Source organism: Apteryx rowi, unplaced genomic scaffold (assembly GCF_003343035.1).
Source record: "Apteryx rowi isolate R43461 unplaced genomic scaffold, aptRow1 scaffold_82, whole genome shotgun sequence".
Classification (NCBI taxonomy): Eukaryota; Metazoa; Chordata; class Aves; order Apterygiformes; family Apterygidae; genus Apteryx; species Apteryx rowi.
Genome location: NW_020451116.1, coordinates 2,447,299 through 2,463,194, shown reverse-complemented (window position 1 = coordinate 2,463,194; position 15,896 = coordinate 2,447,299). Strand labels below are relative to the sequence as shown.

The following is a 15,896-nucleotide window of genomic DNA, read 5'->3' as shown; positions in this document are numbered from 1 at the left end:
CGGGAGGGGAGCGAGCCCGCGCTGCGCGGCTTCGCAAGCCCGGCTTCGGGCGGGGGGCGCGCTGCGTGTGCGCACGCTGCCCGGCTCGGGGCCCGCGCGCAGCCCGCTCCTGCCCCTTGTCGCCGGCATGGGCAGCGCGTGAGTGTAACTCGCTGCGTCTGTCGCTTCTGACGATTCGTTCTGAAACGTCTTTTCCCGTTCTTCCATCGCAGGTGGACTTTTCATGAGAAACACTGTTCAGGAGCACAGTGCGTTTCGATTTGCTGTGCAGTTATACAACACCAACCAAAACACCACAGAAAAGCCCTTCCATCTGAACTATCATGTCGATCATTTGGACTCTTCCAACAGTTTTTCAGTGACAAATGCTTGTAAGTAAATACGTGCCTTTTAAAAATTATTTCCTTGTTATCCATCTTTACATTCAGTTTTTCCCCGGTGGCCTAGAGTTATCATTCATATGATGCAGTGCAACAAATGTGTGTGTGCGCGTGTACCTACTGACATGAGGTTTAGTGGATTTGCAGCATTGTATGGTTGAATAATGTCTCAGGGAAAGTTCTCTTGCCACTTCTTTTTCCCCCCTTTAGTCTTTGTTTTACAGAAAAAACAACCGCATTACTTGTATGGCAGTGTTGTGTAGCCGTGATTAGTGAATCCTTGCTGAAGTAACATCCCTTTTTTGTTCAGGTTACAGCCTAGTTGTGTGAAACAGCATAATTTGCAAATAATACCATGTAGGAGTAAAACAGAAACAGCTGTTTACAGGTGACCTTGAAACAGAACTGGAGGGGCTTACTTGCCTCCTCTGCTCTAAAATACCATTTTGCATTGTTTCATTTTTTCCTTACAGTGAAAGTCCTGATTAAAAAACTGATGAGACTATAAACTGATGAATACCCCTAGAGCTGAAGGGAGAGGAAAGAGAATCAGAATGCTTAGCATGATGAATAATAGCTTTGCACAACCAATGCATACGTATAATTTGAGCCTTTATTAACAAAAGAAGCAAAATAGAACTTTGAGTAGTTTTAATGGGGTGTTAAAAAGAGAAATCCCTTTCTGAAAGACTGGTGTGTGCTCTGCATTTAAAAAAGCATTCATTTACCAATAGTAGTTTCTGAATATTGGCTTTGCTGTTGTGTCTATATGAGCTTTTTTACAGTTTTTTTCATAAACCTTTGAAAATGTGTGGAGTCTTACTGAGAGGTAGTTGTATATATTTTGCAGTGTACAGAAATATGTCTGTACGTGATCTAAAGGACCTCTGAATGCCATGTACCAACTTTGTGTTATGAACAGGATTCCTGTTCATATACTCTCAGTGTAGGATTTCTTGAAGATGAAGCGTTGTACTAATGTGGAGTCCTAAAAAATATTAGTTGTTGTTTTAAAACAATGTTCTTATTTTAATATCTTATTTCTTTAATTTTTGTTTTTAGGGATTAGAATAGTTCTTTATATTCTTCTCCTATATAATAGGAAGGCTAGAAAAGTATATATCTAAAATGCTAGGAAGAATAAAATATTTTCTGAGATAGTTCATGGTTGGAAAATATACAATATGGAAATATTCAGAGAAATTGTGGGCTGATGTTCTAACATACCCCCATGTGATTGCTTCTTGTTAGTGCAGCATCAGACTTTTAAAAGGGCTTTGAATTAGGACCTTTAAAAGTTGGGGGGGGGTTAATTATGTAATATCCAATTAAAATATTCACTAAAGTGGAAAAAAAAGGTAAATAAAAGTGTGTCTGTACTTTGCATCTTATTTTACTAATCCTATCCTGCCTCAATAGCTCTTACAGCAAACATCTGACTATTAATCCTTAATCAGTGTAATCCCTTCAAGAGGCTGCATCTCAAACACAGTTTCCTAAATATCAATTATATGGATTTAAACTAAATACATTAAACTGCTTGGGTGATTAATTATTAATTGTTTTTTAAAAGTTCTACCAGCACTACTTCACAGATCCCACCAAGACAAGTGAAACACACAGTCATTCAGAGGCAGTCGATGTATTATTTAGTTAGTGTGCTCCTCATCTTCTGACAGCTAATGATTTTTGTCAATGCTTAGTGAAAGCTATGGCGATTTAGCAAGATGAGAGTTGATTTTCTGTAGTATGAGGCTACGTATTCCAACAGGCATACTACTAATGCAGTAAAATTTGGAAAACTCAAATCTCTGGAGAAACCTTGGACCAGAGAATACCAGCCTATAGTAACCTATTTAAAAATAGCAGATGTGGAAAAAGAAACAGAAGGAAGAAAATGAAAAGGTGACCTTGTCTGTAGCAATGCCAGGCATCTAGTAATACTGTTGGTAGGAAAATAATATAGCGAGTCCAAGTCGCCAATCATTGAGAACAGTTGCTCTTTTCAGATCTGTAAGCAATTATCTTTGAAAGTCAGAATGCTCATACATATCAATGCCTGAGGATGAACTAATAGCTCATCACATTACCCAGCTAATGTGTAAAACATTCTGGCCCAAGTATCCTTAACCACATCCTCACTTCCTAGTGGAGTGGCAGATAATTTCAGGGTGCTGCCGTATCCATGAAGGAATCCTTTCCACAACATTTTTACTTCTATTGAAGATAAGCATAAATTGTCTCGAGTGCTGTCACACAACCTTTTGATCAATATTTGCAATTGGCAGGGATCCATATAAGAGAAACCTGCAGTGACTCTGGCTGCCTTCACTGGAGAGAAAGGCTGCGACTGACTTTGTGGTGGGATATGTAAAGAAACTGAAAGGAAATCGGAGAAAGTAGCAGGTGTAGGTTGAGCCTAGTGCCTGTGCTAGTCAGTAGCCATTAGCTAATACTTTGCATTCCCCCTTGCTCTTACAGTGGCTGTAATGAACGTTCGTGTGCGCAGGGATTGAGGGGCGCTTTGTTCAGGAAAGACTCTTATTCTTACTGTACAACTGCACATCCTGCCTGCTTGGTGCAATCTGGTGCATTCCAGAGGCAGGAAAAAAAGCCTTCTGAAGTATCATCGTGAGCCAGAAATAAAAAGCCCACCTCCAATAGGGTTGGTTTGGCAATATCCCATGATGAGAGCAAACTTGTTTAGAAGCAAAAGGGGAAAAAAAAATCCTGCCCTAAGCCCCTCCCTCTCATTCCCTTGTCAGTTAAATGATGCTTAATCTGATTTTCATGTACAACCTCTGTGTTCCCTGCTTCACTGCTAACACTGAGCTTCTCTATATGTATTTAATTTACACTTACACATGCACGCATGCGCATGCAGTATTCATCCACTCTCTATTTAACTACTCACCTATTTATTTAGCTATGTGATACCGTCATAGAAAGGAAATGCAAAAACAGATGAAAATTCCACTGTATTTAAAGGTGAATTAAAGTTTATTGGTTGGCTTTGGGGGGTTTATTCATCTCTTAAAATATGCAGCTTTCTGTCATTAGAGAAAACAAAAAGGAAAAAGTTAACTTGAGCTGCATATGGATAAAATGGAGTAAATCATGAATGGCATATCTTTTCTTCAAAATTTCTCACAAAGGGAGTGAGCTGTCTTTTTCAAAATGATACGGGTATAACAGCTCAGATGTGAAGAATGCTTGACTGATGAATTTATACATTTTTATTATAACCTCTGATGGAGGGTGTTAGTATTAATGTTGAATTATGCGTACAGTTCTGTAGATCATATTCCCTAGAAATAACCCGCGTATGTCTTTCTGCTCTGCACTTGTAGTGCACTATACTAACACTGCTCTAGCCTCTGCAGTGTCAGCTCATTAGCACACAGATCTCATATTCCCTCTCTGCACTGTCATTGCAAAAAATTGCTGTTGTACACCTTTACAGCCAACAAATGTGCTCTTGGATTATGTACAATTTGCGAGAAATATTTAGAAAAGCAAACTCAATCTTATAGATAATCTCCATGGAATTTCTCAAAAGAAAGCATTAGTTTTTGTAAAAAATCTGTTGATCATGTAATGATAGCGGTGGGATGTGTACAGGAGAAAAGAGACTTTGATTGCAGAATCTAATTAATCTACAGGCAGATTCCCTCTCTGCTAAGCCTAACCTATCAGCTACAGATCCTTGTCTCATTAATTTTTTTAAGTCATTTCTCATATCTTCCTAACCCAGAAGGCTCTTTTTTATATTTTACCAAATTTTGATGTGTAGGGGTTTTTTTCCTCTCCCACAGGCACTCATTCTTTAAGAAACGAAAGAGGGAAAATATAATCACGTAGTTACCTTAAGTTGCTAAAATCCTTTAACTGTTTGGGCACTTACTTGAGGGAATCAGGCTTCTGCCTTTCTCTGAAAATTATTCTTTATTGTTCTCGTTGTGTTTATTCTTTAAAATTCAGCTAAGGAGATTTTAGTGCAAGTAGTGCCTGGTTTTTGCTGTTCTGAGAATGTTGCAAATATGATACCACAGGGCTGGTGTTGGACAATTTTTCCAGTTTAACTGTATTTATTCCCTTTCCTGATGCACAGGCTCATATGTATATGTTCATGTATGTGCGCACACACTTTCTCCCTAGGTGCTGCTCAGCATTTCTTTTTGCCAGTGGGCAGATAATTTGCTTCCCTTGCATCTGTGTACTCTTTGTCCAGCTGGCAAAGGACACTGATGCTGAAAGTGGTCAGCTCCCCAGTGCCAAAAGCATAAGCATGCCTCTCCCAAAGTCTTGCCAAGTTTGGGCCATACACTGGTGGCTTTGCCTGAATAAAGACTACAGGGTAAGTGCCTACCTCTCCCAGTAAAGCATGCACCATGGTTTCTCCAAGCAGGCTGTGGTAAAACACCTGGAAATGTGCTCTCCTCACAGCTCTGTTCATCACTGCTCCAAAAAATGCCTTTGATGCTAGGAACTTCCTCAAACATTGCACATTACTGCTGTGTGACCAATGAAAATAAGGTGTTTTCAGCTCGGAGGTCAAAGCTTTTGCAATTTTGGGATAGATGGAAAAGTGAAGCAGGATGTTGTCCCATTAAAGTTGGTCCACACTTCATTGCAAAGCCGATGAATTGTTGTTAAGCTGAATGTGGTCTTGGTGCTACTAGAAGGAACCATATTATTTTAAATCATGTTTCATTAAGGGTTTCTTAACTTAATTTTAAAATAAGCTGAATCCCCTTTCCTCCTCTGCTACATATTTATGCGTTTACATACTGTTTAGATGTTATGATTATACTTAACTCCATATTTATTACATGAACACTTTTTTGAAATTCACCAAGTGAGCGAAGAGTAAAGCACTATGCAGAGAGCCATCTCCTTGTTTAATTTCAGAGAGATTTTGTGCCGATATAGAGATCAACTCATGCTCGCTCTTAGATAGCACTGGGCCTGCAGAACCCATTGGACTATTAACATGAGTTGGAGAGCTACCAATTAACTCCCAGTTCTAACAAAACATGTAACAGCTATAGTCCACTTCCAGAAGGAAATGGAGTTGTCGTGATGGGAAACAAGCAGGCCACAGTAGCTTTTAACAACAACAGCACACAGTTTCAGGAACTGTGCAAGAGCTACAGAAGATGGTGGGTTTCTTTCCCTTGGGCATACTGTGCGCTGGCTCTGTCCTGGTAGTCTCTGGGAGGTAGGAGGCCGGTCTACTGCAAGTGTAGGCTTCTTATGCAAGACAGTGTGAAGTGAAAAGTGGGAGAGGGAGCTGGTGTATCTTTAATGATTTTTCTTTTTGGCACAATCCAGCAATTTAACATTTTTCCATCTAAAGTACGTATTTTGCCGTTATCCCATTTGGAATGCTAATTGATTTAGGTAGGCATCCTTACAAGTTCTAGAATATGTTGTTTTAAAGCAGCAGCTGTTTATTTTTATAGTTCAGTTTCAAATCAAACAGAACAGTATCACTGAAAACTCTGGTACACTTATTGTGAGAAAGACGTTTATGTTGGTTTCGTGTTTGGTGTTCAAGGTAGAGCCTAGGATCAGTAACTTTTATTCCGTACAATATAGATCACTGGAAGGCCAAGGCCTGCCTTCTAAGGGAGCTCATAAGGCAACCTAAAAACTCCATTCCTATTGTCATGAGGCTTAAATTTGCTGTACAAGGGTTTGTGCCTCCACTAGAACAGTGTAGCAGTCTAAAAATAGAAAGCTAAAAATGATTGATCTAGATCAAACCAGTTTCTGTGAAACTGTGTGATGATCACTGTAGTGAAGCAATCTCCATGCTTCATCCACGGGGATTTTTTTTTCTTCCAAAAGTGTGTGTGTGTTGTGTTTTGCCATCACAGGCAGATGTATGCTTCCCTCAGTTATATTACCTACTTTATATTACTGTTGAACTTCAGAATATTGAATGCCTTAGAAACCTCAAACTTGAAATCATCCTTGAGTTTTTAATTTGCAGTCATTCTGTGAGGACTCCAAATAAGAGGCCCGCGTTCAGCGGTTTGTAGGTATTGCAGTGTGGATGTTAACTAACACCTATCACAGAACTATGCCATGTGTACTCTGGAGTGACTACTTTTCAGAGAGTTTGGAAATAGTTCTGTAGTATTTCATTTGCCAACGTGTATCTATATGTGAAACGTTCAAAGTCAGTGTGTGCCTTTCTGGTTGTTCTCACCAAGATGTAATCCTCATGGGTAAAACTATCATAGAGAGAGGAAAAGGAGATGAGGTTCCTGTGTAAAAAGGAAGCGAATGTAGGAAGGAGTTATGTCAATGCCTCCACCTAGCACTCGCTCCTGCCTGTCTTTCTGGTGGGTTCTGAGGCACTGGGTCTGTTTCCTTATCTTCTTAACCACTTCTAAAATAGCGAGTGGCAATGTGCAGCCATCACACAGACGCTAATAGGAGGCACAGAGGCCCTTATGCATGAGGATCAACCTGCAGGAACACTGCAATACAGGTGACTTGCCCAGGCACTTGTAAAAAGGGTGAATTGCACTCCTAGAATTGGATAATAGCCCAGGTGAGCACTCTTCTGCTGGAATGGAGTGACCTATAAGATCACTTGTGTGTAATTACTTTACTAGACTATTTGGACATTTCAGATATGCTCAAAGTTGCTTTTACTTCTTTCAAAAACAATTTATGCATCCACTTTCAGACCACTTGTAAGTTCTGCAATTGCATTTGGATGCCTGGGCTTGCCCTTGTGTTGGGCTTGTATTTGCTGGGGTTTAGTCACAAGTGATGTTTGAAATTGTGATCAGGAATGGGGGGGGGAGGGGAAATGTAGGGCTGCACTGTGATTCTACCTGTCTTGAGTCCTTTTTAATACAATAACTATTTTAGAAATGGTATCTGGGAAATGTATATCCACTGTCTGGTGGTATATATTCCATGTATACTTCACTCTGTGTGTATTTCATTGTTTTCACTCCTGTATCTCCTGGACTGACCTGTAGAGTGGTGCTTGTTACCATCGGTAGTTTTGCCCTATGCAAACATCTATTGTTCGACCACAGGTTGTATGGTCAAGGGGTTAATCATTGGAAATCATTGGCTCTTCCACTGGCTTTTACCATGATTTGGAGGAAATCAGTTGGTCACTTTTGGTAGCATAGTTTTGCCATCTCTTATGGAAGGGTAATACAATTTACCTACATCAACAGATGTTGAAAGACTGTTTACAGTGGAAAAACTAGGAGAGTCTTGGCTAGAAGGGCCTCTTCCATTTTATTGATCACTTCCTCCACTCCTCACCATTCCTATAAATAAATAAATAATAAAAAACAAGTCTTCATCCTTCTGAAAAACAAATCAAAATAGCACTAATTTGCTGTGCTTGTCAGAAGATGTGCATTCCTGCTGATGAACCTAGGAGAACATGTCGCAGCTGTACAGAAAGCCAATCTGTCACTTGACAAAAGAGATATCTTCAGCTCTTCACTTGAGATAAGCAAAGCTGTTGGAAAGAAAGCAAGTTCAATATTAAGAAGTTCTTTGCTTCCTATACATCCTGGGTTTTTGTTGTAAGTACAGTTTACATTTCTACAGCACAGCATTTGCCTGACTTTTGCTTACTGACCCACACTGAGACTGCTTATTTGAGTGGTGGGAGAAAGAACTGTCTTCAGTGGAAGTGGAGCTGCCTGTTGGTTTCTCCCAGTGAGGCTTGTAGGATGTGCTGTGACTTGAATCTCACAGTGGCTAACTTTCCCAAGAGATGTGGGGCAGTGCATTTCAGGGATTGTTGCCTTCTCAGATTTCTGTGTCTGACTTCCATTTCACAGATCTTAGTCAGAGAGAGGTGCTGCAGTTCCCTTTCTGAACACAGCTCGGACTTTGAATCCTCTGATGTTTTCTAGAGAAAGCAGGATATGTTGGTCTAGCACTGATCCCTGAAGGGTAACTGCTCAGAGGCTGGCCTTTGCCAGTTAGCATCCACGACAGCTAATGTGAGTAGTACTGGGTTCCTGATGATCCCATTCATAACTGGCACCATAGTGTATCTAAGGCAAGTGGTGGACATGAGCTTGCTGATGCATTACGTTGTAAGAGAAGACAGTCAGACTTAACTCGAAGTACCACTTAAAGCATGATAACTAGACAGCTAAGAGGTAGGAAAGTTGAACAGCAGAAATTGGGGAAATTTAGTCTTGCAGTCCTTTTTCAAAAGTCGGTGGAAAAACTCACCCTGACCTGTGTTGAAGGTTTAAGGGACCCCACGGAAAAAGAGAACATTGATCCAGGTTGCTGAAAAGAAGATCCAGAGTCCAGTTCTATAAATCCCTGGGTGCCTTCAACACTCAGTTTTGTCCATTCTGAGCTCTGTAAAAGTGAGTTGGCAATCAGTACCTTCTGAGACCAGTGCCTTTTAATTACTATTTCCAAGCAGAGGCTACTTGCTTTTTCAAGTGATTAGCCATCTTCATGTGAAGAATCACAGGGTTGCTGCATCCTGACACATCTCGATTGATCTTTGAACCCTGCTGTGAATGCTAAAATCCTTAACAACTTTTGGGGGTGGGGAGAGGCAGGGGAGGTGGCTTGGGGAGAAATGGTAGTGTGTGTGTTTGGGGGGGGGGGTGTTTTAGATAATGAGCTTTCCATAGCTACCCTACATAAGAAGGTGATATGAGGTTATTTTTTATCAGTTTTAGGATTTGGGGTCTTCTGAGGCTTTACCACTAATATCCCCAAGTTTGGATTCTAATGGTCTGATGGCTGGAGAACTCAAGTTCATATGCACTGTTGTTTCCCAGCAGATAGGTGAGAGCTAATTAGTGTCCATTGATTTGCAAAGGACTGACCCAGGGGTCTAACCCTGCATTGAATCTAAACCGTTAAGGGGATTCTAAATTGTCTTGGAAGTTTAATGTACTCGACCATCTTTCTTCAGAGTGTTTGTGCTGTGGTCTGGTAGCATCACCAGAGCAGCTTCGCTACCATCGCTGCAGTGATGTCGAAAGGTGCTGGACCTGAGGAAATGCTGGCTGACTAAGCAGTCAGCATATCATCCTCTATCCTGCTTTTAATTCCCTTTTTAAAATGCTGTTTTCTAGGACAGTTTATAACTTCTTGATGAATATAAAACAATACTAAAGAAAAAATGGATGTGGTCTTGCTAGCTAATCCTATTTCTTTACTATTTCAATCACGCTGGCAGAGTGATTCTCACAACTAATGGTAGTTCTCACATGTACACTGAACACCTTGTACAATTCAGACCTTGCTCCTCCATAGTGCCATTACCTCACTGCAGTTCTGTTATCCTAGAAGAGAATGTCTATCCCAGAACATCATGTTGCATGATTTCTAAAAGACACATGATTGGAAATGATGGGAGCTGTGTGACTTGCTAATCTTTCAGTTCAGATGCAGTTCCAAAAAGATTTTAAAGATTAGTTTGGAATTGACCAGAAAGTCATTAAAAAAAGTGAATTAAATACAACAGCTTTTTTAAATTGTTTCAGACTTCAAAAATTCATTTGGTTCCAGCTGAAGCCAAATTTTTTGTTTTGGAGATGATGATTTCTGGGCTACATACCTCTTTTTCCTGAGAGAAACAGTTTACTGAAGCATATACCAGTTAACAAAATGTTTCCGCAGACATGAATCTGCCCTTTTTCAATGTAAGGGCATATAGATGATGGATGTGAATAACTTTTTGTATGTGTTTTGGCTCACTGCATTTTTCAGGGTATATAGCACAAGCTGTTTGTGATGGATTTTATGGACTAGCAATTTTTATCAGTTAAAGTATGTATAGCATGCCTTTTACACAATCTACAGCCACTTACTTATTACCTGGAAAGGCAGTGGGATGAGTCCAAAAATTGGTCAAAATGAGACCAGTTCACTGTCCCTGAAGTTTTTTAGGATTCTACTTTGGCTGTTCCAGGTGCGTGAGTTATCYTGTTTAAAGCATGAATCAGTCTAGCTATACTACGTGCAGAGTGTAGTAGRTGTACCAGTATTTTCTACAAACATGATGTCCTGTTTCAAAAATGTGCACTCGTATGCACAAGGTGTGCTTTACTGCCAGTTGTGTTTTGTGTAACATGAAAAGATGTCGCAAGCAGTGATACGTAGTTGTGCGTATCTGCAGTGACCACTGACACCTAAATGTTTTAGTGTTTCATTGCTCTGCTCTGATAGAGAAAAAGCCCTTTCATATCCCATTAGGTGAACGTGCGCAGTCAAGATTCATAATGAGGTCTTATTCTGATCTGATTTACACCAGGATAAATTTGGGGGAGCCTTGTGGGCTTTTGGAGGAGTGAAGCCAGTAGAGTATAGCAGGATAAAAAGAGAGCGGTCCATCGTGGGGTGTTCCTGACTGAGTGTCTGGGTAAGCGAGGGGTGGGGGACCTAGGGCAGCCGTGGATTCTCCGAGGGAGACTCGGAGCATCTTCGTCAGTAGGCCACCTCTCCTCCTCCACTACCCAGGTGGTCCAAGCCCCTGACTTTAATAACTAAATTTCAAGCCTAAAGTTAGACCAGCTGAATACCCCCTTGTTTAATGTTACACATATTTCCGCTCGGAACTTTGGGAAATTTAACAAAATGTTCACGTTCCGCAGTAATAAGTGTCCCTTTATAAATGATGCTGGGTATCTCAGAAGTATCTGTAATAGACTGTGTAGAGCAGAATCTGCCAGGGAAAGATTTTGTTTTTCAATTGAAACAAAATAGAGTAAATCAAATAGTCTCTAGTGCAAAGTGCTGACCTTGCTTTTAGCAGGCATCACTTACACCATATCCACTTCTCAGATCTTCATTTTTCTTTTTCCCTGTTTTACTACTTTTCTATTTCTCTCTGCATCAGCTTATGGATTTTGCAATTCTTCTATGAATAGAGACTGGGTGACATTAAAGGAAGACCATAGACTTCTCAGTGAAATTTAACTCATTGCTTCTCTTACCTACTTGGATAAATAGTGATAGCGCTGATTGAAAAAGATGCCACCTTTTTCTGAGTCACTTTATAGCTAATCCAAGAAAAGATCTCTGGCAAAACAGGGTCTTTTGGCTGAAGCACAAAGCTAGCATTTTAGCCTATTATCTGTAAAAATACCCTGTTATTTTTCATGAATAGTGAACCTATCATGAATAGTGATGCTGCTAACCCCTGCATCCTGGTGAGATTCCAGCTTGGATCATTACCAACATAAACCACTTATTCTCCTGGAAGCTTCATTCAGATAAATTATCTGCACTTCCTGTCTTAAATTCTTATTGTGGTGTTCTGCAGTGTTAGCCTTTCTTTCATATAAGATGCCTTTCAGATTTGAGTTGAGGCAATTTCTGCATACACTGGAGAATACAATTGGATATTAAAGTACATTTTCCCTGCAGGCTTTTCTGAAAAGATTTTATGCTTCCTTGATAATGTCTGGAGATTCCCTGTGTTAATAAGAATTGTTTTGTTAATTGCTTCCAGAATCTACTGCTCTGGAATACTCTGCATTAATCAGGATCTTCACATGAATTTAAAAATGGCATTTTTCTGGACAAAATTGCAAGCAGGATTAATATGATTCCTCCTTTTTACTAAATGGTCTCTAAAAATGTTTATATCAGCCCTGTGTATGCCAGGGTAGATTGGGTTGAATTTGGTTTATTGCAGGGTTCTCTTTAAGGGAATTAAAACATTCTGGGCAATAACTTACTCATTATTGATTATTAATTCTGTTCTGAAGAAGGTAGGGCAAAGCTGCATGTAAAGTCTGAATCTGTCATTTCAGTTTCTCAGAAATTCAGCTGTGGAAATCAGTGTATGGGAAAGCACTTGCAAAAAGTACTGGGAAGTCCCAAAGGCGGGAGACCTTGTTCTGCAAAATAGGTGTAGGAGGGGCACTAGCAGTCAGATTCTGCTGTGCTATCCTGCCCGTCTTTCCTGGATGAAAGATGCTATAGAAGTGTAAAGGATTAAGATCAAACCTGCTGGATGATCGGTACTCTCTGTGCCTTTGCCCTGCATGAGCGAAGGGCCTGCAGTTCAGACACTGCCCGCTGGCTTCTCCGCTGAGCCTGCCAGCAAAGGGTCGATTCGTGCCCGTCGCAGGAGGGCGGCTCTTACAGAGGCCAGCATCCACTAAGAGCTGTTCACTGAGCTCTCTTTAGGGACTTTCGATTAACACCAGTCTGCGCTGCTATCTAATCATTTACCTGAAACTGAGAGACTTAATTTTACCAGTTTAGCCATCCTCCTACCCAGTTTGTTCAGGCTTTTTTGTGACAGATTCCCACTTTAAATCTAGTCACAGAGAAGTATACAGTGCGGTGCTGCAGCAATTACAGTTGCAAGCATGTAGAGATTTATTCCCAATGTAGGGGAAAAAAAAAAGCAGTAACTGTCAAATAGTGATGATCAAAAACAATAAAGAACTGCAGCTTGGTAAATTCACTCATTCTCAAAGAACTGGCTTTTCTCTATGAATGTCCCACAGATAATTTTGCTTTAAAAGTATAATCAAGGCTTTCATTTTAAAACAGCTATTGACTTTCTGTTTGCAAAGGCAGCTTCCACAGTACAGCTTGTCTCATTCCTCCGAGGCATGGAGGCACCAACTGGGTTGTGAGCTTCCACTGTTTGTCCAGTGTTCTTCTTCAAAAGGAGTTAATGTCATTAATCCTTTCACTGTTGGCCATTATGCCAGAAACAGCCCACTGAAATGCTTTCTTGGTGTGGCTGGATGTGTTAATTTTGTCTTCATGTATTATTATAGCAATAAGCTTGTAAATTGGATAATGCTGCAACTTAATGATTATTTTAATTGCCAGCATATAAATATTGTTGGCAACAGGCTGTCTGAATTAAAAGTGATTGTTTATAGTTATGGATGGAACTATGTGACTCTTCAAACCTGGTCCAGCAGCAGTCTGGTTACCTAGATAGTCTCAAAGGACCCAGGCATTTCTGCAGAGCTCGTCTGGTGGAGTTTCTGCGCAGTGTTACGCTCTGAAGCAAGGAGCTGAGGTGACAAAGGCTTTGGCTCCTGTTCCTGGGTGTCTGCAAGCAAGAAACTGCTGCAGTCCTATGGTATATTGAGCTCTCTGCAGTGATGTCTCGTGGCAGCACAAATGCTACCTGGAAGCAAATGAGTGCCAGCTCTAGCTCCTTGGGAAAACTGGTCATTCCTCTGTCTCCCACTGGAGCATGCACCAGGGACATTGTGATTCCTTACTAGTAGGTAAAAATGTGGTAGAAAACATAGTAATTCCCGATGGGTTAGGAGTTTTTCTTGCAGAGGAGGAAATATGCTCATAGCCTCAGTGGTGGTGACCCTCTGATCCCCAGGCTTATAGGCTGGGTAGCAGTGTTGCTGTGATGGATCGCAGGCCCAGAAAGACTGCCAGGGAGAACCAAATGGATCTCTTTCTCAGTGTAGGGATTTGGAAGTTTTCTTTGGGATCTGGACTTGGCAGAGATGTGTTTCTTCCCTTCAGTCAACTATCTTTAATCCTTTTCCTGTGTTTTCTGCTCCTGCCATGCTTTCAATAGATGGGAGCAGATAGACCATGATTAAAAAAACTATTTCACTTTAGAGAGGCAGTGAACTGGCTTGTGAATGGTGCCTTCTGTTCCCTGTCTGCCTGGGTTCACCTCACACCCATCAGCCTGAGCTTTAGTCTCATAAACATTGAGCTCTTTGGTCTGTTTGGCTCCGAGAAACTCTTTTAAGGGTGGGCAATTTTAACACTGAAGTAGTTTAAAAAAAAAAAAAATCCAAACCCTGCTCAGGTTTTCTCAGAGCTGGCATTAGCTATCCCCAGGGTAGGCTTATTCAGATCACTGGAGCTTTCTCTGAATCCAGTTTGACTTTTGAGAAGGTTGCAAATCCTTGAGATCATGCAAGTTTCCTGCAGAGCTCTGTGCTGTAACATTGGAGGGATCCTGGTACTTTCAGTAGTGCCTGTATGCAAATAAAATACTTGGGTGCTTGGAAAAAACAACAGTAAAATAATTCTTCAGCATTTCATTAGTTTCTTGAAGCCTGCCATGCCTTTTGCACCAAAATGAAGCTCCTCTGCTTCGCAATGATGAACCCCCTAAAACAAACAACTGAGATTAGTATTATTTATAGATAACCACAGGATCATTTATTCATCTCAGGTGTTTACTTTTGGGCAGCCCGGTGAAACTGATGAAATTGCCAGTTGTCTGAAATGCTGCTGCCAGTTGTTTCAATGAACAGTATCGATTATAGTTACAGGACTATTCATCTCATACTGGCACATGTACAATACATGTATTATAAAAATGTTGTCTCTGTTGACAGCTGGGATATGAAATGATGCACTGAATTATACATCCTTATAGGCAGAGTATACATAGACTTTTCTTAATCCAAATTTAAGAATAGTGCAAGTTACCTAAAGGAAAACATAATGGAGTAGCATGCTCCAAAGAGTATTGTAACACCTTCAGTAGAAACAGCCGGTTAGCAAATTTATGTTGAAGTGAGCTGACATGGTGAAACCCCAATGAGGTCTAACTGGTCTGAAAAATACTCTGCTGTGGAGACTAAGGAAATTTTATTTTATTAAACAAGTAAAGGATTTCTTATAAGCTGAAGACATAAAAGTAACCGTTTCAGTCTACTGTATTACCACAGTTTTGTTTTAAAAGCAAAGAAAAACTAGAGGCAAGCCCTGTTTGCAGTGCGTACAGTAGCAGCCCTCTGGGTTTATAGCAAATACCTTCATCTTTCTGATTTTTGGTTTAAAAGAAAAAAACACAATGGTTACGTTTGTCTACACTGACCCTCGAAAGTTTTTCGTCCTTCAGTCTGTCACTTAGTCAATGGTGTGTATCCCAGTTGAGTGGGTGCTCCGTCACATCCTCCTTTTGATACTGGATTCGCTGGAGAGAAGCTCAGCAGATGGCCCTTCGGCCGCAGCTTCTGTCCCTTCACTGGAACAATCTGTTGTTCTAAATCACAATGCTAAACAAAACCGCAAAGCTGAAGTAAAAGCCCCTCTCTCATTCCTRTAGGATGTGGTCTTCCATTGACAGAATGATCCGTATTTTGGAAAAACTATGATCATGAAGTAAAGATTAGATTTTTCAAGTAATGTACTTAAAAATTTCCATTGTCTTGCTCTGTGGTAATAGAAAGTGATCAAAAATAGATGAAAGTGTTCTGAGCATTTTTCTTTTAAGTTTTACTAGTGCTTACTTGATTATGTCTGAAATAACTCCATTGTCTTCAGCAGTTACTCTAAATCTAGACTCTTGCAACTGAGAGCAGACTTTCCTCCCATCTACCCAAACTAATTAAGATCTGGGATACTGAACATAACTTGAATGGTGTACATTGGTGACAAAAGTAACTTGTAGGATGGTGGATATGTGGTTTTAACGTATATTTGCAATTGTAGCAAATTTATGAAATAATGCATTTAAGGTGTCATAAAATATGTAAATTCTGATTCACAGAGTAGAACGACTTAGCATGACTTATTTAA

General features: G+C 40.3%; 1 protein-coding gene across 1 annotated transcript in view; it reads left to right on the top strand.

Annotated features, from left to right (window-relative positions):
• Positions 1–15,896, top strand: part of GRIA3 (glutamate ionotropic receptor AMPA type subunit 3) — a 154,888-nt gene that overhangs the window by 650 nt on the left and 138,342 nt on the right. Inside the window, exons 2-3 of the mRNA XM_026089538.1 lie at positions 7–67; positions 213–371. Of these exons, the coding sequence (XP_025945323.1) occupies positions 7–67; positions 213–371 (220 nt within the window). The remainder of the gene's footprint in view (positions 1–6; positions 68–212; positions 372–15,896) is intronic.